A 25,903-nucleotide genomic window follows, 5' to 3' on the forward strand; every position below is an offset into this window, starting at 1 on the left:
CCAGGACTCCAGGGTCTGTTTCTTTTCCTTCCCATCCCATCCCCTCCCCTCGCCTGCAAAAAGTGCCTCGTCACCGCTTCTGCCCGCCCCCGCCGGGCTGGGAGAACCGTGGGGTTAAGCAAGATTTGAGGACGTCAAGGCGCCTCCCAAAGCAATTCTTCAGAAGCAGAACCATAGGGGATCTGAGGTCAGGGGTTATGGAAGCAAATAGAACCTGCGCCTGAACCACAGAGGCACTCCTCTAGGGATGCGTGCAGGTTCCCGCAAGGCCAGGCCAAGGGGCGGGGCAGGTCGGTCTTTGCTCGGGAGGAGACCGGGTAGTGTTTGTGTGGGGCGTGGTCTTAGGGAGGGCGGGGTTACACTTTGCATATACAGCAGGCGGCGGGCCAATGGGCGGGGTCGGGGCGGGGCGCCGAGGGAGGGATGCTCCCCCGCCCCCGGAACGGAATCCTCCCGGGAGCCGAGCTGGCTCGCGCGCTTGCATCCCGCACCAGCCGTCGGCCCCGGGCCCGGCCCGCGTCAGATCGAGCCGCCGCCACCACAGCAGCAGCAGCACTCGGGTAGCCGGGCCCAACCGGGGCCGCGGGAGGCGGGGGCGCCCGGGCCCTGGATGTCCCGCAGCGCGGCGGCCAGCGTGAGAAGGGCGGGCTCGGGGGGCTCGGGCCGGGGGCGGCGCCGCTGCTGATGTGGCGGAGGGTGGGAGGCGGCAGCAGCGCCCGGATGGAGAGAAGATGCCAAGGCTGGAGAGGGTGGTCCTGGGTGGGGGTCCGGGAACAGGTTCGCGTCAATCCCAAACCTGCCAGACTGGGGTCTGGTCCAGCACAGGCCATCTCTGCGAAGGCCCTGAAAATAGGAATCATGGAATACAGATTCCCCCCAAATCAAGGACAGGGCTACATAAATTCTAGGTACAACTCCCTGGGCAAGGTTTGGCGTTGAGGGTCCGGGACACAGTCCCTTTTATCAAGCTAAGGCCTTAACTGAGCCGATTCCAGACAAAATCAGTACTCTTCCCTGACAGAGGGTTTCTGTGAGCACAACACCCCCTTGGGCGATGTCTTGAAGATGAGGTCCCTGGATAGAGCTGCCAAGGCTAACGCTCTGGGGGATGGGGGGGCGGTTTCCAAGTACTGTCTACTCCCAGGGGTCCTGGATCCAGCCTGTCCCCCCAAGCCCTTGGGCGGTGTCCCAGGCAAATCCCCTTCTCAGAACAAGGTCCCTGTGTCTGAAACTCCACCCCAGCATGAATAAAATAAGGAGAATTTCAGGCATTCCCCTACCCCCACCTCCACCCCATGCTTAGTCAGGGGTCTCAAGACATTGGTCTCCTAGGCCACCCCTTTTGTCCCTAGGGCTGCTCAGTGTCTAAGAGGCCCCACCCGGAGACAATGCTCAGCTTTCCCTTGCCCCCCAGACTCCAGGATTCAGCCTGGGCTGGGGGCGGCTCCCCAGAGACGGGTGGAAACCTGTCTGCAGCCTCTGTGGTGACCAGCGGCTTTGTGTGTGGTTGGTGTGTGTGTGTGTGTGTGTGTGTGTGTGTGTGTGTGCAAGGGTTGGGGATGTGGCTAGAAGTGTGACCTGGTGTTTGTGTGACTGTAGCTGTGTGTGTGCTTGCATTACAACTGGCAAGGATGAGGTATCCTGCGTTGTCTGCCTGCATGCTTGTGGTTGGATGTGGTGGTGTTTGGTGTGTGTGTGCGTGCGTGTGTGTGTGTGTGTGTGTGTGTGTGTCTGTGGATATGATGGCAGCCCTTCACTGTGCAGGCTCCTGTACTTTTTTAGACTGTGTTTAGATAGATACATATGTCTTTTGTGAGACCCTGTGTGTATGTATGGTCTTGGTATGTGTTGACATCTGTGTTGGGTTTGAGGTTGGTCTTATGTGTAGCCGACTGAAGATGTGAGTGGAGCTGTGACTGTGTGTAAGTAGAACTGTGCCTGTGACTCTGGCCATGTGTGACACAATGTTGTGCTTATGTCTGATTTTGTACTGCGTTCGGTGCAACTCGGTGTGCGACTGCCATTGTATTTGAAGTCACATTGTGTCTATGGGACCGGGTCTATGGGATGGCTGTGTGTATGATGGTAGTCGGGTGTCCTTCGCCATGTCTGTGAATGTGACTGGGGTTGCATAAGTGACTGTCCACCTAGCTGTGTGACACTGAGTGTGCATGACAGCCTCGTGTGTGTGATTTGAGTTGTGAATTTGACTTCTTATCTGAAACTCTTGTCCATTGCAAAAGGTTAATTGTGTGAAGCTCAAGTTATGGATGTTGCCTGTGTGCACTAGGAGTGTGTATGGGACCAGCTTGTGTTTCTTCTGTGTGAACATGTGACCCACTTGTCTGTTACCCTGGGTGACTCCATGCTGGAGCCCTGGACTGTAAAAGTGTGCGCGCGCGTATGTATGCGTCTGTGATTCGGTGATGTCATGACTGTGCACATGGTGGTGTCTGGGACCATGTTTTCCTCGATAAATGCTATGATGCTATAAATGCTGTGTCTGGGCCATTCCATCTATGTGTACACTCAACTGCGTACTTGCGGTGTGGGGAACTGAACCATGTGTTTTAAGTGTCTATGTGTGAGATTCTGAGCATTAGTGGGGCTGTGACTTTGTAGATCTGTCCACGTGTGGTAGTGATTGATTATACGTGGCCACATTCTTGTCTACATGACACGAATCCTCATGGAGACTGTTTCTCTGTGATAGGGTGACGTGGTAGTGCTGTGTGTGGGACACCAACATGACAGATGGCCGGGCACCGTGGGCACTGATGCTGAGTGACTGCATACACAACTGTTTCTGGAATGTATGTGGCTGTCCGAGGGCAGCCTTCCTTCCTCCTCCCCCTCCTCTCTTTGGCTGCTTCTGTGCTATGTCTGTAACACTCAGATGGTGACCATTAGCATCTGTACTATGTGGCTGTGTATAAAGACAGGTGTAGACACAGCATGGTTGTCACAGAGGACTCTGCCATGGCTATAACAACCAAATAGTGTGTCATTATATTATGTGACTCTGAATGTGTGGCGTCAGAAAAGGTGTGTTGGTGTGACTGCTATGGTCTGAGGTTGAATGGTCCCTGTGCAGCTACCACTGTGTGTGCTGGGATGGGAGGGGGAGGTTATTAAGACCAGGTAGGCATGGGGCCATATGCAGATGAGATTGTGTCACTGTGTGACCAAATGCTTATGGGTGACCAAATAGATGGCCACTCAGGATGTGTTTCTCGGGGTGGCTGCCTGAGGAGATACAGCCGCCATGAAGTACATGAAGTATAGCTGGACAGGTATAACCCTGGTGTGTGTGGTTCGTGGCCCAAGTCGTTGTACGTAGCTAAGAGAATGAGTGGACAGTATCAGCTGTTGGTAGGAGTAGGTGTGGATGGCGGGCTGAGGCGCACTGCAAGCGTGTGGACAAATGACCGTTGTAGAACTATGTATGTTAGTGAACACGAACTCGAGGAGGCCAAATGGTTGGTGGCAGTTGTACCTTGTGAGCTGAGGTACATAGCTCTTATGATGTCTGTGTGGTAAAGTGTGCTGAACTGTGACTAAGGGCCAAGAAGTTGGATGTCGGGTGTGTATGGCCATATGTTTGTGTATAATCCTGGACTAGAGGGCAAAGACACTCACTTCACATCATCGCCTTGGGTGTTGAGGCCCCCTGATCAGTGTCCCCCAACACACCTACTCCTTCCTGGGCACTTAGAACCAGGTGGCTGGTCTCCCTAGTAACAGTTGCTATGACTACCAGGTTTCCTACTAGGGAGCCTGAGATGGAGGGGGCTGAAGAGGGGACCAAATCCCCTGCCCCAACAAACTTCTCATTGTCTCACTCCCTTGAGCAGGGCGGACCCAGGAGACCTGATCAGCATTTGCCCCCAGCCCCCTGTGGGGCCTCGGGGCCCCCTGAAACCTTCAGGACGGAGTCAGGTGAGTGACCAACTTGACAAAGGACAGGGGCTGCATTATACATGGATCGTGGTCATTACCGGTATGACCGGAGGAGCTGCCAAGCACTGCCACACAGCCTTTCTCCCATACTTGGTGACTGTCAAAGCCCCCTCAGTCACAGTCACATTCTAAACTCTCACCTACAAACACCAACAGCCTCCCTGACAACAGTGATTTCGTACAGGTCAAACTCTTGCAGATACACACACGCAGAGTCTCATATATCCGTGGATTTGCACATACAGATGCTCTTCACACATTTGTCAAAATGCACTGTCAAGCGCTTCCAGATGCGCTAAGTGGCCACTTATTCACACTCACACAGAGACACATGCTCACGTGGACATATCTAGAAACCCTCCCAGATTCACGCAGGCAACCACCGGCACTGAGTCTACGCCCATTCTCAGATACACACTCCAGAGATGTGCGTGACCGGATATGATGGCACAGCCCTGCAAACCTAGAGCTTGGGAGGCTGAGGCATGAGGATTGGGAGTTCAAGTCCAGCCTCAGCTACATAGCATGGACCGCATGAGACCCACCTCTAAAGCTATGAAATGTTGGTGCTTGCCAGTAATCCCAACAGCCAGGAGGCAGAGGTAGGCACCGCTCTCCTGAGTTTGTTATCAGCCTGGTCTCCATCGTGACTTCTAAGCCAGCCATCATACATGGTAAGATGCTGTTTTGAAATAGAAGAGGAGGAAGAGGAGGAAGAAGAATAAGAAGTTGCCACCCACTATGCATGGACTCACAGAGTCAGACAGCAGTGCCTCCCTTTTCCCAAGCTGGCTTTGAACTGTTACCGAGGATGGCCTTGAACCGATACTCTTGCCTCCACCTCTCCCGAGTGCTCAAACGGCAGGCACGCACCGCCATGCCTTGTTTACGCAGGGCTGGAGGTAGAGCTCAGAGCTTACTGCATGTTAGGCACACACTTTGCCACCAGAGCTGTGACTTCAGTCCTGACAGCCACACTTTGGTAGACAGCCTCACCGACAGCACCTGAGAACCCCAAAAATCTACCCTCTTGCATACAGCTGACAAACAGTGCTCAGCACTCGCACAGACAGCAGCCGCTCACTCGGTCAGAAGCCGAGCTGATGACTGTACTCGGTCCAGCTAACACCCTCATGGTCATAGCATTGCTTGGCAGACATACTCCCAGCCCAGAGAATGCCCTGGGATAGCCCTGCCTTTGGTTATGAATGAGTGAGTTTATTAAATATACAGTGAGGCTAGGGAGTGGTGGCACACGCCTTTGATCCCAGTACTTAGGAGGCAGAAGCAGGCAGATCTCTGAGTTCAAGGCCAGCCTGGTCTACAGAGTGAGTTCCAGACAGCCAGGGCTACACAGGGAAACCCTGTTTTGAAAAACCAAAAAAAAAAAAAAAAAAAAAAAAAAAAAAGGGGAAAAGGGGGGGTGGTGCAGGAGAGATGGCTCGGTGGTTAAGAGCACTGGCTGCTCTTCCAGAGGTCCTGAGTTCAATTCCCAGAAACCACATGGTGGCTCACAACCATCTGTAATGGGATCTGATGCCCTCTTCTGGTGTGGCTAAAAACGACGACAGTGTACTCACATACATAAAATAAAGACTTAGAAAGAAAGAAAAAACAACCATATATCCACATATATATGATACATACATGCATACATACATACAGATCTAAAAAGTAAAACATCCAGCAGGCTCAACTGAGAAAGCAAAAGCCACCCACACAGAGGCTCATTAATGGCTGCCCTCTTGGACATAGGCACCATCTTACAATTATGTCCTAGACAACAGCCATAAAGGACAATAGTTACACCTTCTCTGTGGAAAACAGCCATAGATGCAGCTCTGCAGTCTATCCAAGGCAGCAGGCACGGAAATACGCTCGTAGGCAGAACAAGACAGAGACACAGCACGCGCTAGTGCGTACGCATGGCCCCTCAGACACATAGCGTGCACCACTGCATACTCATGGCCACTCACACATGAATGCCCTTCAGCAAAAATCTGCACGGATTCGTATCACAGACAACAACCGCAGCGCATGAAGGACATGAGCGATGATTCCCATAAGGGTTCTTTATACAGCTCCCCACCATACACACACCACCCCTGAGGCCTTGCTTCATCTGTACGGAGCAGTCAGAGGCCTGCACATATGTTACACTCTCTCTGCCTCTGTCTCCCTCCCTCCCTCCCTCTCTTCTGTTCTTGGAGTTGGTTGCTTGCATGCTAGGCAAGCGCACTACCACCTAGCCACATGTCCTTACCTCTGAATACCTTCTTCCCTGACCCTCATACCCACAACACCCATGACTTTATGACCCTTGACCCCTACGTCCTTAAACTCCACTTTCATGAAATCTCCTCCTTTGGATCTTTGCCATTCTTCCCAGTCAAACCCTGGACGGCTAAAACCCCTAAAGCCCATGACTGACGATTCCTGCTAACCTGTCCCGGTCTCCGTGCCCCTTGGCCACATGATTCTGACGCTCTGAATGCACAACTCTGGACCACTACATAACCAATGTCCACCGACTGGAGCTACTCACCCCAATACCTGTTCCTCTAGCAAGTCCTCAGTGCTATCACCTCATCCCCCCACCCCATACCTTCTGACCTCCATCTTTGATCCATACCCCTATCCTATGTCACTAGACGGGGCGGGCACCATGAACAAGTTACGGCAGAGTCTGCGGCGGAGGAAGCCAGCCTATGTGCCTGAGGCGTCACGCCCACACCAGTGGCAGGCAGATGAGGATGCGGTGCGGAAGGGCACATGCAGCTTCCCCGTTAGGGTGAGTGCAGCGGGTGGGTGGGAAACTGCATCACCTGCTTTGTGCCTACCTGTGTGCCTGCTGGTCCTGGGGCACTGCGAAGAAGCGATCTCAGATCTGTACTGTGGGGCTGTGTGAGCTGTGTGTGCTGTGATCTCCAGACCTCCCATCATTGGTACTAAGCCACACCTCCGTGGTGACATGGTAGAGCATGCCCTACTCACTTTCGTGGAATCGGAACTCGAGGCCCCGCATGCAGGGGAGCACATTAGCCACAGAGCTACACTCCCCACCCCATAGCCCTCCTTTTTTTATTTGAGGCTCTGGATCATTAAATTGTCCAGGATGGCCCTGAACTTACTCTGTAGCTCAGGAGGGCCTGAACTCAAACTCCTAACTGGTGTCGTATACCAGAAAGGTATTTCTTGGGAGATAATCTTGAGGGGTGGAGAGCAGTCACCCAGTTCTTCAGGGGCTCACAGATAACCTGCACAAGAAGTCCTAAAACATTGTCAGTGTTTGCAATTGCAGTAGGCATTCTGGTTGACAACATGTCTGCTCTCCCAGGGGAGACAATTGGATTCTGGCCTGAGGTGTGGGCTTCAACCCTTCTCATCTTGGACACTAAGGCTAGGGTCCTCAACCTGATTTTTCTCTTCCCTGGAAGTGGACCCAAAATGTGAGGGGTTCATGTGTCAGGGACTGGTAGGTAGTGCTGGTGAGATTATGCAAAGTGCCAGTTAATAAGAGGCCATCTGTTGGGCTGGAGAGACGGCTCAGTGGTTAAGAGCGCCAACTGCTCTTCCAGAGGTCCTGAGTTCAAATCCCAGCAACCACATGGTGGCTCACAACCATCTGTAATAAGATCTGATGCCCTCTTCTGGTGTGTCTGAAGACAGCTACAGTGTACTCATATATAATAAATAAATCTTTAAAAAGAGGACATCTGTTAAGTGGGAAGGTCTTATCACTTTTGTGCAGCAAGTCTGGGGATTTGGCTTAGTAGGACACACTTGCCTAGAGTCTCTGAGTGAAGGGCTGGGGGCATGGCTCAGTGGTAGAGCCCCTGCCTAGAATCCCCCAGTGAGGAGCTGGGGTGTGGCTCAGTGGTAGAGCCCCTGCCAAGAATCTCCCACGGAAGGCTGAGGATATGGCTTGGTGGTAGAATGCTTGCTTATCTAATATGTGTAAGGCTTTGGGTCCCATCCCCAGTATGAGGAGGGGAGGTTATGAGGAAAAAACAGCAAAGTTAAAATTGCAACTCTGGGCAATGGACGGTGCTTAGTCTCACTGTAAATTCTGGAGAGAGTCAATGCACCTGCACACTGATTTGTGCTCTCTCTCTCTCTCTCTCTCTCTCTCTCTCTCTCTCTCTCTCTGTGTGTGTGTGTGTGTGTGTGTGTGTGTGTGTGTGTGTGTTCATATGTGCACAATAGGGATTAAGCCTTGTGCATACTAGGCGAGCAGTCGCCACTGAGCTACATTTCCAGCACTGGCCTGTGATCTTCTGAGCTGCTGTCAGAGTAGGTTAGAACAGCCTTGTGGCCTGTACCACATGTGCAGGGACACAGAGACATACTGGCCCTCAGAAGGCCAGGAGTGGTGTGTGTAGGCCTAGCAATACAGGCAGGACACAGATCCCTGTATGTTTTTCTCAGCTGTGTGTCTGGACTAGGAATGGGGCTCCTACCTTGTGGATGGGAGGTGCAGGGAGAATGAGTGAATACATCTGACTGGCTGAGAACGGCGGCCCCAGCTATGGGCTGCCCAGTGACGCCAGCAACGACTGATCACTCTGCGTCTCCCATTCCTTCCCTTCCTCCACCCAAGTACCTGGGCCACGTGGAAGTGGAGGAGTCCCGGGGGATGCACGTTTGTGAAGACGCGGTGAAGAAGCTGAAGGCGGTGAGTGAGGGGCTGGATCCGGGGAGTGGGCAAGGGCAGTCTGAAAGAGCCAGCCGGTCCTGATCAGGCCCCCCTGTTCCCTGCCCCCATCCCAGATGGGCCGGAAGTCCGTGAAGTCTGTCCTGTGGGTGTCGGCTGATGGGCTCCGAGTGGTGGATGACAAGACCAAGGTAGGAGGCCTGTATGTGGGGTGGAGTGAGGCTTCCCACCTGCTACCAGCCATGGGATGCTCCTCCCAAGGGGGCCCTCGAGACAACGCCATGTGTGCCTGCATCGGCCTGGCTGGCTGCACAGTCCTAATTCAGGAATGAGGGCTGTGGTTATTTGCAAGCTGCTTCAGAGAGTGGGTGGGATGAGTGCACGAACTGGAGCAGCCACCTCAGCGCCAATCCCAGCCACCCCCTCACCAACTGGGAAACCCTAGGCACAAGATTTAACCCCTCTGGGCTCCCGTTGCCTCGTCTTTAAAAAAAAAAAAAAAAGGACCCTATCATCAAATCAGAAAGTCTGTGTGTATGAACTGTTTAAAATAGGCCAGCAAGGATTGTGCAGTGGTTAAAGCAGGCATGAGGAAGCGAGCTCAGAGCCCCAGAAACTCACATCAGTGAGCTCTGGGTTTGATTGAGAGACCCTGTCTCAATGATTGAGGTGGAAGAGTGCCTGAGGGTGATTACCAGGTTCAACCTTGACCCTCCGTACGCGTGCACACACACATGTGCCCAGACGCACAGTCGAAAAAGGGAGAAGCACACATCTCTGCTAGTGGCTGGCATGTGGTAGTACATGTGTGTGATTCTAGCCCTAGGGAAGTTGAAGCAGGAGGATTCCAAGTCCAAAGCTGGTCTGGGCTTCATGCTGACCAAAAGAAAAGGAAAAAGGCTTGGCATACTAACAAATAACAAATGTGGCTTGTTAGATATTTTGGGGTTTTTGTTTTATTGAGACAAGGTCTGGCATAGCCCTGGTTGGCTTCAAACTCATTATTTTGCCAGAGATGGTCTTGAACTTAGGTCGTCTTGCCTGTGCTTTCCAAGTGCTGGGGTCTGGGCATTTCCCTCCCCACGCCTGGTTCATGCAGTGTTGATACACCAGAACATTTCATATAGGCAAGCATTTCACTAGGCAAGTACTTTACCTCTCGAACACATCTGTTACAGATAGGGTTTTTCCTGCCGTGCAGAGACACCATGACCAACTCTTATAAAGGACACCATTTCATTGGGGCTGGCTTACAGTTCAGAGGTTCAGTCCATTGTCATCGTGGCAGGAAGCAAGGCCACATCCAGGCAGGTGTGGTGCTAGAGGACCTGAGAGTTCTCCATCTTGACCTGAAGGCAGCAGAAGGAGACTGTGCCCCCCTGGGTATAGCTTGAGCATAGGAGACCTCAAATCCTGCTTCCACAGTGACACACTTCCTCCAACAAGGCCACACCTCCTGGTAGTGCCACTCCCCATAAGCCAAGCTTTCAAACACAGGAGTCTAAGGGGCCATTCCTATTCAAACCACCGACCACAATATCCTCAGCCCTGTTTTGTGTTTAGACAAGATCACTGGGACCCAGGGTCTGGGTCTTTTTCTAATGCAGGGGAGGGAGGCCACTAGTAGCAGGGCCTATCACTGACAGGCCTGGGTATCTGTTTGTTCCCTTTGCCTTCCCTGGCTCTAGACACTTACAGATACACCTGCCAGGCGTTGCCCAGTACACGCTGTGGGTGTTCAGTTTCCTTTGCGCAGGTCATCCTTCCTGCCTTCTTACCTAGTTAATTCTTCCTGCAGAAATCCCTCGGCTAGGTTAATAAGTGCCTCTTCCTGGCCCCTGCAAGCCATTGAGTCTTTTTCCTTATAGCCTGGCTGTACCTCTGGGCTATGTCCTCCATCTCACATGGCTCCAAGGGACTGAATCATGACCCTGGGGCAGACTGGCCTATGGCTATCTCCGTGACATCTGGGTCCACATTTGACTCTGGATGAGGTCATGTCTTGACTGCAGACAGGAGAGATGGTTTTCACTGCCTGCCTCCTCAACCCTTCCTAGGACCTGCTGGTAGACCAGACCATCGAGAAGGTGTCCTTCTGTGCTCCTGACCGCAACCTGGACAAGGCATTCTCCTACATATGCCGTGATGGCACCACACGCCGCTGGATCTGCCACTGTTTCCTGGCCCTCAAGGACTCTGTGAGTACTCCAAACAGCTGGGGTTCTTGCCCTCATCAGCATGCCCTGGGGGACAAGTCCTGGGCCTCTCTGTACCTGGTCTTCTCATCTTACCTTTGTTTGGGTCTCATTGCTGGGAAGAGACACCATGACCAAGGCAACTCTTTTTTTTTAAGATTTATTTATTTATTATATATAAGTATGCTGTCACTGTCTTCAGACATACCAGAAAAGGACATCAGACCTCATTACAGATGGTTGTGAGCCACCATGTGTTTGCTGGGATTTGAACTCAGGTCCTCTGGAAGAACAGTCAGTGCCCTTAACCACTGAGCCATCTCTCCAGCCCCAACCAAGGCAACTCTTATAAAGGACAACATTTAATTAGGGATGGCTTACTGTTTCAGAGGTTCAGTCCATTATCATCATGGTGGGAAGCATGCAGCTACAATGTAGGCAGACATGGTGCTGGAGGAGACAGGAGTTCTACATCTTGATCTGAAGGCAGCCAGAAAACTGTCTTCTGCAGTCAGTCAGGAGGGGTTCCCATCTACATTGGGTGAAGCTTAAGCACAGGACCTTAAAGCCCATCCCACAGTGACACACTTTCTCCAACAAGGCCTTACCTCCTAATAGTGCCACTTCCCATGGGCCAAGCTTACTCGAACCACAACACATCTCAAGAAGGGAGTGTCTGCAGGTTATGCTGGTACCTTTAATGCCAGCACTCTGGAGGCTGAGACAGATGGATCTCTATGAGTTTGAAGCCAGCCTGGGATCTACACAGTGAGCTCCAAGCTATCCAAAACTGCACAGTGAAACCTTGTCCTAAAAGACAAAACAGTAGCTAGGTGGTGGTAGCACACATGCACACCTGTAATCCTAGCACTTGGGAGGCAGAGGCAGGCAGATCTCTGAGTTCGAGGACAGCCAGGGCTACACAGAGAAGCCCTGTTTTGCAACACACACAGAGGAGGAGGAGGAGGAGGAGGAGGAAGAGGAGGAGGAGGAGGAGGAGGAGGAGGAGGAGGAAGGAAGAAGAAGAAGAAGAAGAAGAAGAAGAAGAAGAAGAAGAAGAAGAAGAAGAAGAAGAAGAAGAAGAGGAGGAGGAGGAGGAGGAGGAGGAGGAGGAAGAGGAAGAAGAAGAAGAAGAAGAAGAAGAAGAAGAAGAAGAAGAAGAAGAAGAAGAAGAAGAAGAAGAAGAAGAAGAAGAAGAAGAAGACAACGACAAGACAAGACAAAAACCACAGAAGGAAATTCGATTCATCTCTGCTGAGAGTTCTGGGATGTGAGTAGCTCAGTACAGGCACATCAAACACCAAGAAAAAATATCTGTTCTCATCACCCTCCTATCAGAATTTATAGTGTATGTGTACGCGTGTGTGCACTTACAGGCCTGATTGTGTGTATGTACACCATGTGCCTGCAGATACCTGTAGAGGCCAGAAGAAGGCGTCAAATCCCTAGGCCTGGAGCCACAGACAGTTGAGAGCTGCTGATGGGAACTGAACTTAGGTCCTGAGCAAGAGCAGACAGTGCTCTTAACCACTGAGCCATCTCACTAGCCCTTGCCCTCAAACTTTTGGTCCTCTTGTGTGTATGCTAAAATTTAGGATTACAGAAGGCATTCATCCCCAAGCTCGCAGAGTCACAAGCCTATGCATGAGCCCTCTCTGTGGGTGTTTTAAGAATTTGAGGAAAGCCTAGCTGTCCTGGTTCCAGGGTCTCTCATTCCATTATGCCTCATAAGTATTTATACATCGGGAGATTGGCTGGGTCAGTGTCACCCCCATCCAGGCTATCAGAGCACCTCTCCATAAATCTTTCAAGCATGGATGTCAGAGGAGACCTGAAGGCTCTCAAGCAAGAAAATGAGGGTGGAGGGAAAGGACTGGACATGAGTGTGCTGTGTGGCCATTTGGACGTGGTCTTGACATTGGCCTTTTCCGACATGGTCTTGATATCACCTAACCTGGCCCTCGTGGAACTTTGTGCCCAGTGAGCCTCAGAGGTCTTTCAGGTGAAGGGGGCGGACACAGCCTCCACTTCTGATGAGGGACTGAGAAGTTTTGGAAGAGCACGAGGGTGAGAGATCCGCTGTAGCTATTTTGGGGAACTATGCTGACTGCCTGTGGTTGGTGGTGCAGATTCAGTGTACAGCCACCTGGCTGTGTGGGATGTTGGACACAGCGACATCTCTACTCCGGGGTTAGCTTCAGTGGCTTCTCCTGGGTTCATTGTGGTCACACACAGCCAAGTTCTCAACATGGCCACACAGTCCCCTCCTCCGAGTGCGGCCACATGAAATACATTTTCTTTCTGCTTGCCACTTAATTTGACTCTTCTCGTTGGCTTGAGGACAGGCAGCCGGACCTCATCTGGGGCACAGGTTGTGGCCTTCAGTTTTGATAACGTTCCTGTTCTCTTCCTCATTTCCTTGATGCAGGAGTCTCTCACTGAACCAGACGTTTGCTGATTGGCTAGGCTGGCTGCCAAGCAAGTTTTCAGAACCCACCTGTCTCCGCCCCTCAGTGCCCCTCAGTGGCCCTCAGTGCCCCTCAGTGTTGTGATTATAGGAGCCAGGCCTAGCTTTTACGTGGGTACTAGGATTCAAACTCAGGCTGTCAGTGTCTGTAGAACATGCTTCTACAGGCATGGGCTACAGGCTTCTGGCCTAGTCCTGTTGCCTTTTTCAATGGGACCTTAGCTCTAGCAGCCCCTTGCCCCACTTGCTTCTGAGGTTTTTTTTCTTTTGTAAATTTATTTTTATTTTATGTGTATGACTGTTTTTGCCTGCCTGCACATCTGTGCCACTTGTGCATTGCAGTGCCTGCAGAGTCCAGAAGAGGGCACCAGATCCCCTGGAACTGAAGTTACAGACAGTCATGAACTGTCTTATGGGTGCCAGGAATGGAACCCAGGACCTCTGGAAGACCAGCCGCTCTTAACCACTGAGCCATCCCTCCAGCCCTGCTTTTGAGGGTGTTTTGTTTTGTTTTGTTTTGTTTTGTTTTGTTTTGTTTTTGATGGAATTCTACCTGTTGGCAGGAAATACATTTATCTGTACAAGCGTCAGTCCTGTGGTGATAATCGTCATGGTGCAGTGTATAAAGGGTCAGTTGGGCTCTGGCTGTATGCTAAGTACCAAGGCTCGGGTAGAGTTTATGTAGCTGATCTGTCTGCATTCCCAAAGTCTTCCACTACCCACTCGGTGACAAGCTTAGAGTCCACACATGAGATTTACCACCGTGTCAAAAAGAACCTTTATTCTTTGCACAGCCTCACGCCTTCTTGCCAGTCGCCTTTAGAGAAGGCTCTTTCTGGGCTGCAGGCTTCTGGCCTAGTCCTGTTGCCTTCTTCAATGGGACCTTACCTCTAGCAGCCACTGCTGAGGCTGCTACTGCAATGGCAGCCTTATCGACAGCTGCGTTTTTGGGAGAGGTTTTCAGGAGAGCAGCTCTTTGAAGTTTCTTCACTTCAGTCTTGATTGTTCCGTCCCTCATTTTCTTTGCTTGAAGCTATCAAAGTCTGTCATCTTGGTTTCCCTTTCTCTGGCATCAATTTTCTTGGCCCATGCGTGGCTGCCCATTTTGCATTGATATCTGCCTTCTCCCAAGCCTTTCGTCTATGCTTCTGGTGAGCACTGTGTGGGAACCTGAGGATGAACTCAGTGGGCTGCATGCATTTGGAAGGGACGGCCCGTCTCCTTGCCTGGGTGCAGGGTCTGTCCACTAAAGCCCTGTACTGATCAATAACATCTACAACGGCGACCAGCTTTTCAGCATGGGGCCCAAAGGAGATGCAGGACACTCAGCTAACCTCCACGGAACGCCTGAACACCATGTTGGTGGGACTCAGCAAGAAGCCTGCTTTTGAGTTTTAAAGATAGTCTCATGTAGCCCAGGCTGGCCTCAGATGCTCTACGAAGCTGAAGATAGCCTTGCACAGATGCTGGGATTTCAGGCATAAAGCACCAGATACAGCAGATTTTAAAAATATTAATAATGAAATTCTTAGAACTTCTTCAGCTTAACTTTTTAAGTTTTTTTAAAAAGCCAAACATATAAAATTGGCCCCTTTGAATTGCACAGTGAGACTGAGTGAGCATGGTTCAGGAGACTCGGGACTATAAAACCACCCTGAGCTACATAGTGACTTCCAGGCCACTCTGGGCTACCTATTAAGACCCTGTCTTTCTATTATATATGAAGATATATAGGTAGATTTATATAGAGATAAAGATACAAATGTAGATATGTAGGTATAGACAGATTCTATATGTGGATAGATTTTGGGTTTTGTTTTTTGTTTGCTTGTTGGTTTAGACAGGGTCTCATTCCATAGACCAGGCTGGCTTTAACCTCACAGAGATCCTCCTGCCTCTGCCTCCCAAATGCTGAGATTGAAGGCACGCACCACACCTGGCAGCTTATCTTCAAGATTGGCCTGGCTACTCTAGATCCGTCGGAATTCCGTGTGAATTTCCGAATCAGCCTTTCCATTTCTGCAAAGACACCATTGGGCTCTGTTTTATCTTTTATTGGGTATTTTCTTTATTTACATTTCAAATGTTATCTAGTTTCCCCCAGAAACACACCCATCCGGTCCACCCCCTCCCCCCTGCCTCCAGGAGGGAGCTCCCCCACCCACCCACCCACTCCCTCCCACCTCCCCGCCCTGGCATTCCCCTACACTGGGCCATGGAGCCTTCACAGGACCAAGGTTTCTCCTCCCACTGATGTCTGACAAGGCCATCCTCTTCGACATATGCAGCTGGAGCCATGGGTCGCTCCATGTGTACTCACTACTGGGTTTTGACAGATTTTATTAGTTGCAGCTTACTCTAGGGAATGTTATTGTCTTGCCCACATTAAGTCTCCTGGTCTAGGAACACTCGATACCTCTGTGGTTATATTTGTGGGGTGTGTGTGTGTGTGTGTATAAATGCTGGTAGAGGCTAAGGGTCACACTTTATACTTTAGTTTGGTTTTATTTCTTTTGGGGGAAGGGGGTTGGTTTTTGTTTTGTTTTGTTTGTTGAGACAGGGGCTCACCATGTAGCCCAGGCTCTCCTGGAACTAGCTCTGTAGACCAGGCTGACCTCAAACTCACAGAGATCTGCCTGCCTCTGCCTCTCAGGGATTCAGCTGGGTCCCCTGGCTGTAGACATCCAACCTGCAGGGGGTGGACATTCCCCCCCACCCCACTCCCACCCGTGTCTGGGCAACATTTCTAACCAGGCCACCTCTCCTGCAGGGTGAGAGGCTGAGCCACGCTGTGGGCTGCGCGTTCGCTGCCTGCCTGGAGAGGAAGCAGCGACGGGAGAAGGAGTGCGGAGTCACCGCCGCCTTCGATGCCAGTCGCACCAGCTTTGCCCGCGAGGGCTCCTTCCGCCTGTCCGGTGGCGGGCGGCCTGCGGAGCGCGAGGCTGGGGACAAGAAGAAAGGTGGGTGCTGTGCGCCAGCAGGGGGCGCAGATGCGCATTTAGGGATCCCTGCAGAGGAGCAGTAGTTAGGGCGGCAGTGGCCAAGGTTGGTAACATTTGCAGAGCAAATCTCAATTTTAGGAATTCTTGGGACGACATTCTGCGGGTAGATGGAGGTGGGGGGTGCGCAGGGAGTGCTCACCGTAGTACATGTCGTCTAAGTCAGGGCGTCAGTGAAGCAGCTCTAGGGTCTCTTTGGAGCCTCTGTCTCTTGGACCCAGTTCAACTTCCAACGTACGCATATGGGCTCACAAACATTTGTATCTCCAGTCCTAGGGTGTCCAGTACCTTCCAGGACACTGCACACACATGGTGCACATAAAATAAAATAACAATAAGGATTAAAGAAAATAACCATTTAAAAAGGCATGAAGACTGTTGCCAGATGCCACAACTGTTGCAGTATGCCTCTTTATTTACGAAGGGAACTGTATGCAAAAGTGGTTCTGATTTCCAGGGACTCAGCACTGTAAAAAGCACTTCACTGTTTGCACAACCAGAGGGGGATTTACAGGTGAGGTCTCCCATGCTAACTCTCACGATCATGGCATTACCAGGTAGCTCCTGGCCTGAGGCCCATCTTTCATGATTAGCCCACCTAGCCTAGCGCAGAGCCTGTCACACACAGAGCTGCTTATCTGAAACACCGAACTCAATTCTGCCTTCACTGACCTTTCAGGGAGGCCTTGGGGAGGTAGCCCAGGGACACAGGAGCCCAGAGAGGGCAGGGGACTTCTTGAAGTAGCAGAGCACTGAGATGGGAAGGAGGTATTTCCTGTTTCCTGTCCCAAGATGCCGCCATAGCTCCAGGCTAGGCTTTTTACCTCATGAAGATGAATAGAAGCTCCAGAGTAACTGGGGTACCCAGGCTGCAGTTGTGGTGAGGCTCGGGTTTGAAGGCAGGCAGTGTGTATTTGTGGGAGGAAAGGGACCTGCTCTTGAAGAGCCTACATTTTGAAGTGTAGAGTTCCCAAGGTTTGGCAGAGGGCAGGGAGCAATCCCAGGGTGGTGAGAACCCAGGCTGAGGGGTTAGAACGAACTGGAAAGATTTGGAAAGGATAAAGTGAACCAAGCCAAGTCTAACGTCACCAGTCAAAGCTGGGAGAAGAGGGGAAGGGCAGGCTGTCTCCAAGATGACGTCAGTAAGTCCTCTCAGCTTTCCTATCTGTAAAATGGTGACAGTCTTGACCACGTGAATGGCTGTGTGATCGGATGAGCTAATGCTTGCATGGCTCCTGGGCCTTGTCATGTAGATGTTCATGTGCCAAGTGAATGTAAATTATTAGGAAAGGAGAGAGTGGCCACAGGAGAATGAGAGCAGCCGAGGGAGATGGAGGGGGATAGAAAGCTAGAGATGGAGGGTCAGGCAGAGGATGATACCTCAGTGGACTCCTGAGAAAGTGGTCTTGGCTTGGTGGGAATCATGAAGTTTTCAGGGTCGTGACCATCCTGTTTTGAGGACAGGATGTGTGGGGTGACAAGGTAGCACTGGGGCGTGACTAAGAGGGCCAGGTGGGGCCGAATTATAGTTTAGAGGTGAGGTACTTCCGTAGGATCCCTCAGTGAGGGGCTGGGGCATGGCTCAATGGTAGAGCCCCTGCCTAGAATCCCCCAGGGAGGGTCTGGGGGTGTGTCTCAGTGGTAGAGCCCCTGCCTAGAATCCCCCACTGAGGGGCTGGGGGCGTGGCTCAGTGGTAGAGCCCCTGCCTAGAATCCCCCCAGTGAGGGGCTGGGGCTAGAGCTCAGTGTTATAATACTTTCTTAGCCAGGTACTGGTGGTACGCTCTAATCCCAGCAGGGGCAGATGCAGGGGGATCTCTGAGTTCAAGGCTGTCCCGGGTGAGTTCCAGGACAGCCAGGCCTGCACAGAGAAACCCTGTCCCAGTAGGAGTTAAGGAAGAAAGTAAAAGCAAAGAGCATTCTTAGAGTCCACCAGTCTGGGTCTTAGCGTAGACTGCTCAGCTAGTAAACACAATGATACCCTGGGTTCCATCCCCAGCACTATAAACACAAGGCCTGTTGGGCCTGGTTTCGATGACTTAATTAAGGAAGTTAGCAAATGTGTCCCTTGTGTCTTTAGCAGAAGCAGCAGCTGCTCCTGCTGTGGCTCCTGGCCCTGCCCAGCCTGGGCACGTTTCTCCGACACCGGCCACTACATCCCCTGGTGAGAAGGGAGAGGCGGGTACCCCAGTGGCTGCAGGCACCACTGCTGCTGCCATTCCCCGGCGCCATGCACCTCTGGAACAGCTGGTTCGCCAGGGCTCCTTTCGTGGGTTTCCTGCCCTCAGCCAGAAGAACTCACCTTTCAAACGTCAGCTGAGTCTACGGTTGAATGAGCTGCCATCCACACTGCAGCGCCGTACAGACTTCCAGGTGAAGGGCACAGGTGAGCCCTGGGGTCGGCAGGAAGGAGCATTGAAATCAATCAGCACTATCTGATAGGGGCTAGGGATTGAGGAGGGATGTGGTATTCACTGGGGGCAAAGGGTTAAACGTGGAACCATCTGATCATTAACAGTGTCGGCCATGAACAAAAAAATAGAAGAGCGCTAGCACAAATCATGATTGATAAGTCATGTCTGCCCTGGGTAAAGGATAGAAATGTAGTACAGTCGAGATCAGCTAATAATGTCTGCTGTTATTAAGGGAAGCAGGTGAGGTGGCACAGGTTTTAACTGCCTCGGGCAGGCAAGTCTACCATGGGCAAGGGAAAGATGGCTCAGCAGTTAAGAGCACTGACAACTCTTCCAGAGGTCCTGAGTTCAAATGTCAGCAACCACAGGGTGGCTCACACCCTCTGTAATGTGATCTGGTGCCCTCTTCTGGCATGTAGGTGTACATGCAGATAGAATACTCGGGTACATAATATAAATAAATCTTTTTAAAAAAAAGAGGTGGAGGGGCAACATGGATGTAATTTGGGGGGCGGGATGAAAGCACCATCATTTAGTGATCCTTCCAAACATTTGGTCGATAGATCTATAACATGTATCAAATGAATGTTAAAAGGATCGCTCTGGCTCAGGAAAAGAAAGGATTGAAATAGATTAACAGTGTCTGCCTTGGTCAGGGAGAGTAGAGGGATAGCATATGTCATAATATCCTGATTTGTGCTATGAACAAAGAGACCCTAAGGAGTCAGGTATTGGGCTACACAATTCATTAGCAAATTTGCCATGGGCCAAGCAGAAAAGAAAGCTACAATATGTTCTGTTCTGTGTTTGCCTAAAAGAGCCTTCCAGAATTTGAACAATGGAATTGCAAGATCTGCCCAAGTAATGGGCACAGTAAGCAAAGCGCACACTGGAGGTGGGATGGTGGGGAGCATTATGTTTGATTATTGATGTCTGTCATGGGCCAGGGAAAGAAAAGAGGTGTTCTTTGCTGTAATCTAAAAGCAATATCTGAGTGAAGTATGCTGGGACAGTATTCCAGCACTCCAAAGGCAGAAGGGTCATGATTTCAAGGCCAGCCTGAGCTACCTAGCAAGATCATGTCTGTGAAAGAAATGTGTGCTGTGGGCCAGGGAGATGAAAGATTTGGTATAACGCCATGCTGTTGCCTTAGGGAAGCAAACAAGAGGGCTGTGCAAAGGTCTTGAAAGCCATGAGTCTGACCCTTGCCACTAATCCCACATGCCACCTGTGGGACTCCTGGCTCCCACGGCTGTGGAGATGTGTGTGTGTGTGTGTGTGTGTGTGTGTGTGTGTGTGTGTGTGTGTGTGTGTGCTGACTCATTTCCATCGGGTTGAGAGCAGATGACAGTGCCTGCTGAGAATGACACGTATCCCATGTCCTTGGCTGTCATACACCTGCACATTTGCTGTCCACACACAACCTGACATCAGACACACACACAGTTGTCATGCATGTGCTTGAGATGGTTTCCCAAGCTCAGTTTGGAGCCGTACAGTCCTGTAGCCAGCTGCACACACTCACTTGAGAACGAATGGCCGCACAGAAGATTCACATGCTGCCATACACAACACAGACACCGGAAGTCACAAGCTCAGTTACATTTGCGCAGAACTCACGCGCACTCTGACGTCTCACCAGAGTATGCACTCAGAAGTCATGTGCCCAGATTTCCACACTTAAAATGCCACACTCTCAGGTTCACACAAGCCCAGAAGCCTGCTCCGTGCAAATCCACACAAACACATGTCTGCATTGCCTAGGTAGACGCTCAAGGCCCCCACACTCCTGAACCTGCACGTGTCCATGCAGTTGTCCTAGACATTGATCAAGAAGCTACACAGGCCACCACGTGGGTCCCCACTTCAAATGCACCTGTGCCCTCGAAGACATGACAAAGGTCTGTTGCACATCATACATGTTGGTCTGTGGCTGACTTGGATGGCGTCTTTGTTCCTCCAAGACTCCTGAGACCACCATGCCTGTTCTAGGTCTCCTGTCTTGGGGGCATAATTTCATCTCCACCGTGATGGTGCATGTGTTAGGCCGGGCCAGGTGAGGTGGCCAGGGGCCCATTCCTCCACCACATAGCAGGATATATCCCCAGCCAGTGAGCATCAGCTCGGCCAGAATCCATTCCTTGGGTTCAAGCCCCTGCCGTACGTGTGGCAGAGTGCTCTATTTAATTAATGCACACTGTCAATAGTTTCCAGAGTCTCTCCAGCTTGGAGTCGCTTAGATCCTGAGATCCTGGTTTGGGATTCCCGTGACCATCAGTTACCAGATGCCACATACTGGCTTTTACCGTTTCACCGCGCTCTGTCACACACATCCCTGTGCACAGTTATTTTAGTGACTGTGGTTGCCTGGTGACCTACACACCTCTAGAAGAGAAGGAGTCTAGGTCACGCGGGTGTCCTTGAGCCCGGGGTAAAGGTGGGCTGTGGCAAAGCCTGTTTGCTCACCTCTACTGTTCTGTGACCCCTACAGTGCCTGAGATGGAGCCTCCTGGTACTGGTGACAGCGACGGCATCAGTGCCCTGTGCACACAAATCAGCTCGTCTTTCGCCAGTGCCGGAGCACCAGTGCCAGGGCCACCGTCTGCCACCACAGGTAGGCCCCGCCCCCAGTCCTCTCCCCCTCCCCGAGCAGTCACTCTCCAGCTCTCTTGCTTTCCTTTGCCTGTGAACGGCCATCTTGGAAATCCATCTCGGAAATCCTAGGGATCTGAGATGTCCCAGGGTGTGCCCTTTGAACCTTTGACCTGTGGATTGTGTCAGAGCTGTGGGACGGCTACAGAACCACTACACTGCCTCGGGACTGTGGGATCTATGTAGAATTAGAAATCCTCTTAAAGCTTGTCGTAGATCCACAAGTCACTTTAGAATGACAGACTTAGAGCTGTGGGACCGCCCCGGAGTGAAGATCAACCCAGACACCCAGTGTGGTCTCCTGCTGCCAGGTCACTTTAGAGCCATGGGATGGCCTCAGAGCTACAAGACCATGGATGGAACCGCAGCAGGTCACCTGAGAGCATGGATTTCCCCAACCACGGGGGTTTCTCAAAATCTTAAACATTAAATATGTGACCCCCAGGGGGCTGGAGCGATGGCTCAGCAGTTAAGAGCACTGATGGCTGCTCTTCCAGAGGTCCTGAGTTCAATTCCCAGCAACCACATGGTGGCTCACAATCATCTGTAATGGGATCTGATGCCCTCTTCTGGTGTGTCTGAAGACAGCAACAGTGTGCTCATATAAAATAAATAAATCTTTTTTAAAAAGAAAGCAACCCCAGAACCTTAGCAAAGTACAAACTTGAGGCAGTAGGATCTTCCTGCGTTGGTGCAGTCTGAGGGAGACTTGTGCTGTCACAGAGTCTCAGCCTCTGAAAATAATACTAGAAACACTAGAACGGAGGCTGAAGAAATGGCTCGGCAGCTAAGTGCACTGCCTACTCTTCCAGAGGACCTGGGTTCAAGTCCCAGCACCCACATGGCAGCTCATAACTGTCTTTAACTTTAGTCCCAGGTCATCCAACACCAGGACATACATGCAGGCAAAAATCCCAGTGCATATAAAATATAAATAAGTAGGTTCTTTTGAAAAGAAATACTGGAATGAAGGTGGCATTTAGAATGTTTAACATCGAACACAGGACTGACCAGTGAAGGGCAGAGGGCTGTGTGGGCATCAAGCATTCACCCGGTTACACATTTTCACCAAGGGCTGTCGAGACTCAGAACTGCACGGTGTCCCCACGGCAAACCTGTTATGAGTTCAGTCCTGCCCAAGGACAGGACAGCGGGTGAGGGCTTGGATTCAGAGACTCTCCTCGTAGACCCTGGGCTCGGATTCCCAGGCCGCCCTGACTCCTAGCCTGAGATTCTTTTTTTTTTTTTAAATTTACTTATTTATTATGTATACATCATACAGCTTTCTGCCTGCATGTATGCCTGCAGGCCAGAAGAGGGCACCAGACCTGATTATAGGTGGTTGTGGGCCACCATGTGGTTGCTGGGAATTGAACTCAGGACCTCTGGAAGAGCAGCCAGTGTTCTAACCACTGAGCCATCTCTCCAGCCCCCAGCCTGAGATTCTTTATGGCAACCTGTGACCTTCATTCCCCTTTCCAGGGACGTCTGCCTGGGGTGAGCCCTCTGTACCTGCTGCAACTGCCTTCCAGCCCGGGCACAAGCGGACACCGTCGGAGGCTGAGCGATGGTTGGAGGAAGTGTCCCAGGTGGCTAAGGCCCAACAACAGCAGCAGCAGCAGCAGCAGCAGCAGCAGCAGCAGCAGCAGCAGCAGCAACAACAACAGCAACAAGCCACCTCCGTGCCACCAATGCCCACCATGGCCCCCACCCTTCAACCCTTCTCCGCCCCAGTGGGGCCCTTTGACACTGCAGCTGCCCAGGTGGCTGTGTTCCTGCCACCCACACACATGCAGCCTCCATTTGTGCCCGCCTACCCAGGCCTGGGTTACCCACCCATGCCCCGGGTGCCAGTGGTGGGCATCACACCTTCACAGATGGTGGCCAACGCCTTCTGCTCAGCTGCTCAGCTCCAGCCCCAACCTGCCACACTGCTTGGAAAAGCCGGGGCCTTCCCCCCACCTACCGCACCCAGTGCCCCTGGGGGCCAGGCCCGTCCACGCCCTAATGGGGCTCCCTGGCCCCCAGAGCCAGCGCCTGCCCCTGCCCCTGAGTTGGACCCCTTTGAGGCCCAGTGGGCAGCTTTAGAAGGCAAGCCCGCCGTGGAGAAACCCTCCAACCCCTTCTCTGGTGACTTGCAGAAGACCTTCGAGATTGAACTGTAGCCCAAATTGCCCTGCCCCCCACTCCATCAGACCCAGGTGTACCACACTCAGGAGGGGAAGCCCAGCCTCTTCCCTGGTGTTGCTCCCTGAGCTGCGCCCCTCAACTCTCCCTCTAAGCCCTTCTCTCCACCACCCCTCACAAACCACTACAGAACCAATATTGTGATGCCTAGATTTTGCCAAGATGGAATTCAGGGATGGACCCAGCCTGGCTAAGGGAACCATTTCACTGCCGGACTTAGGCTGGCGATGCCCCTTCGCCAGCCATAGTCACGGAATGCCCTCTGTTCAAGCTACTTTCCCCAGTTTCTGTTGTGCCCTTCCACTTTCCAGTGTTGGGCAGGATGGAGGAGTGATGCCCACTTAGGGGCACTCCTGGGCCCACTTCGAGCCGGGCTCATCCTCTCTCTCTCCTTGCCCCATACACACAGCACAAGCTAAGGGCTTCCATTCTGCCCAAGCTGTGTTCACTGCCAATGCTGTGCTTGCCCTGCCCCCTCCCCCACTCGGGGGCGAGTCTTCCGGAGGGTCAAGGTCTCACGGGGTGGGGCCCGATTGGGGGCCCCGGAGAGGGGGGGGGAGGATGAAGACGCTCTGTTACCTCATGTCCGTGCCCGCTGGGGAGGGGTCCCAGGAGAAGAAGAAGGGCGTTGCCTGGCGGGTACTTTTCTATCTTTTATTTCCAGATTTTTTTTGTATCTAAACTTGCAGATTTGTATTATACAAGGACAGCCAATAAAGGAAGACTATAATGGTGGCCACTGGGAAATCAAGGTGCGTGTATGAGAGAGGAGCCTGTTGTGGGGCCTCTCCCACTGCGTGGTCATCCCTGTCTGATCCGGGCATTGGGGGCCTGGAAGCAGGGAGATCCTGAGCTCATGGTGGGTCTCGGCAGCCATAACATGAGGGCCATCCTGGACTACATGTGACCCTGTGTCAAAGGAAGAAAGTCTGTCCCCTTCTGTCACTTTAAACATCTCCCTGAGCTTCAAATATGACCTCTGAGTCATGGTTTAGTGATCAGTGTCTGTTGTGTGGATACAGGGATAGAGGGAGCCCAGAATTAATCATCACTTTCTTAATTATTAACAGACTCTGAACCAAGCAATCAGAAAGACACACTGTGAGTTATTGTTAATTGGTCTGAGATCAACATTCCAAGTGGTTCATCATAGCCTATCTTGGACCACACTGGGAAAAGCCTGTCGGTTGCACTTTCCAAAACTCGGGCCAAAGTTTCCCCTGGCAGTTCCTGGGTGTGTCTTGTTTTTCCTTTTGTTTGTTTTGAGAGACAGGGTCTATGTATCCCACACTGGCCTAGAGCTCAGATCAACCAGCCTCCGTGTCTGTAGTGCTGGGATTAGAGGTGTGCACTACCGTGCTTGTTATCCACTGGCATTTAAAACCCCAGAGTTATTGTTTAGGTCCCTGAACATAATCTATGAGGCCTTTAAAAAAAATGACTGGGGAGCTGAGCCTGGTGGCTTGGAAGCTAGCAAGAGAATCAGGAGTTCAAGGTCATCCTAAGATACATAGCTAATTTGATCGGACGAAACACGAAGCACCAAAGCTCTACACACCCACGTACACACACAAACACACACACACACCAAATATTGGGACTGTGGCTCAGTGATAAACGGGGCTCTGGTTCTGTCCCCAGTGCTGCAATAGATAATAGATAACTACATATCCAACTATATTTTATGCTTCCTTAAAACAACGTGGTTTTGTGCAACCCGATATTCTGTTCCTATTAATTAATGGTGTTAATGGGGGACGGGGTGCACATGCCTGACTGGGGAGAACAGAGAAGCTGGGACTCAAAGGGAGCCTCTGGCCAGCCTTGAAGCCAGGTAGAAACAGACTGGGGTCTGGCATCAAGAGCTCACTCCAGAACCAGACTCCTGTGCTGGGATGCAGACAGACCCCAGGCAGGGCTAGAGGGCTCTGCTAGAGATGGGGCACCCTCAAGCCTTTGCTCAGTGGAAACCCCGGACTGATTTTTGCACAGCCATTTTCCTGCTACCATGGAAGTCTTTCTCAGCACTGCCCTTCAGCAGCCCTGCACATGAAAGGTAGAGGGTACCAGGGGTAGCTCCACAGAGGGGCATCTCATCAGGACCTCCCTACCCCTCATTACCCCCCCCCCCACACACACACACTGGACCAGTTTCTCTCCCATGGCCTGCATGGAGTGCCTGCCCTTCCTGCACAGAACTCACAGTCCAGTCCCCTCACCCCCACCTCCTTTCCACAGGCTTGGGTGCCCTCGGAATGGACCCAGGAAAAAGCTTGGTGTGGCATACAATTATAGTCCCAGCACTCCAGAGCTTGAAGCAGGAGGATCATTGAGTTAAAAGGCCAGTCAGGGCTACACAATGATACCCTGTCTGT

General features: G+C 51.7%; 1 protein-coding gene and 1 pseudogene across 6 annotated transcripts; one reads left to right on the top strand and one right to left on the bottom strand.

The window, feature by feature from the left end:
• The first annotated feature begins 85 nt into the window (after window positions 1-85).
• On the top strand, window positions 86-24,263 carry Numbl (NUMB-like, endocytic adaptor protein). 6 transcript variants are annotated; one of them, XM_087652956.1, is made up of 11 exons: window positions 451-634; window positions 3,855-3,939; window positions 6,612-6,751; window positions 8,561-8,635; window positions 8,731-8,805; window positions 10,672-10,812; window positions 16,047-16,236; window positions 18,356-18,661; window positions 21,181-21,303; window positions 22,824-23,315; window positions 23,370-24,263. In XM_087652956.1, the coding sequence occupies exons 1-11, from the start codon at window positions 611-613 to the stop codon at window positions 23,504-23,506; spliced, it is 1,788 nt and encodes a 595-aa protein (XP_087509082.1). In that variant the 5' UTR covers window positions 451-610; the 3' UTR covers window positions 23,507-24,263.
• Rpl14-ps3 (ribosomal protein L14, pseudogene 3) lies at window positions 14,073-14,649 on the bottom strand (annotated as a pseudogene).
• Window positions 24,264-25,903: the final 1,640 nt, after the last annotated feature.

The sequence above is a fragment of the Rattus norvegicus genome, chromosome 1, assembly GCF_021556685.1.
Source record: "Rattus norvegicus strain SHRSP/BbbUtx chromosome 1, alternate assembly SHRSP_T2T, whole genome shotgun sequence".
NCBI lineage: Eukaryota > Metazoa > Chordata > Mammalia > Rodentia > Muridae > Rattus > Rattus norvegicus.

Bases quoted from the DNA above. Each gene is read 5' to 3' on its own strand.
- Numbl (XM_087652956.1), top strand. From the start codon at position 611: ATGTCCCGCAGCGCGGCGGCCAGC. The intron at 635-3,854 runs GTGAGAAGGGCG...TCCCTTGAGCAG, and splicing joins CCCGCAGCGCGGCGGCCAGC to GGCGGACCCAGGAGACCTGA. The intron at 6,752-8,560 runs GTGAGTGCAGCG...CCTCCACCCAAG, and splicing joins CATGCAGCTTCCCCGTTAGG to TACCTGGGCCACGTGGAAGT.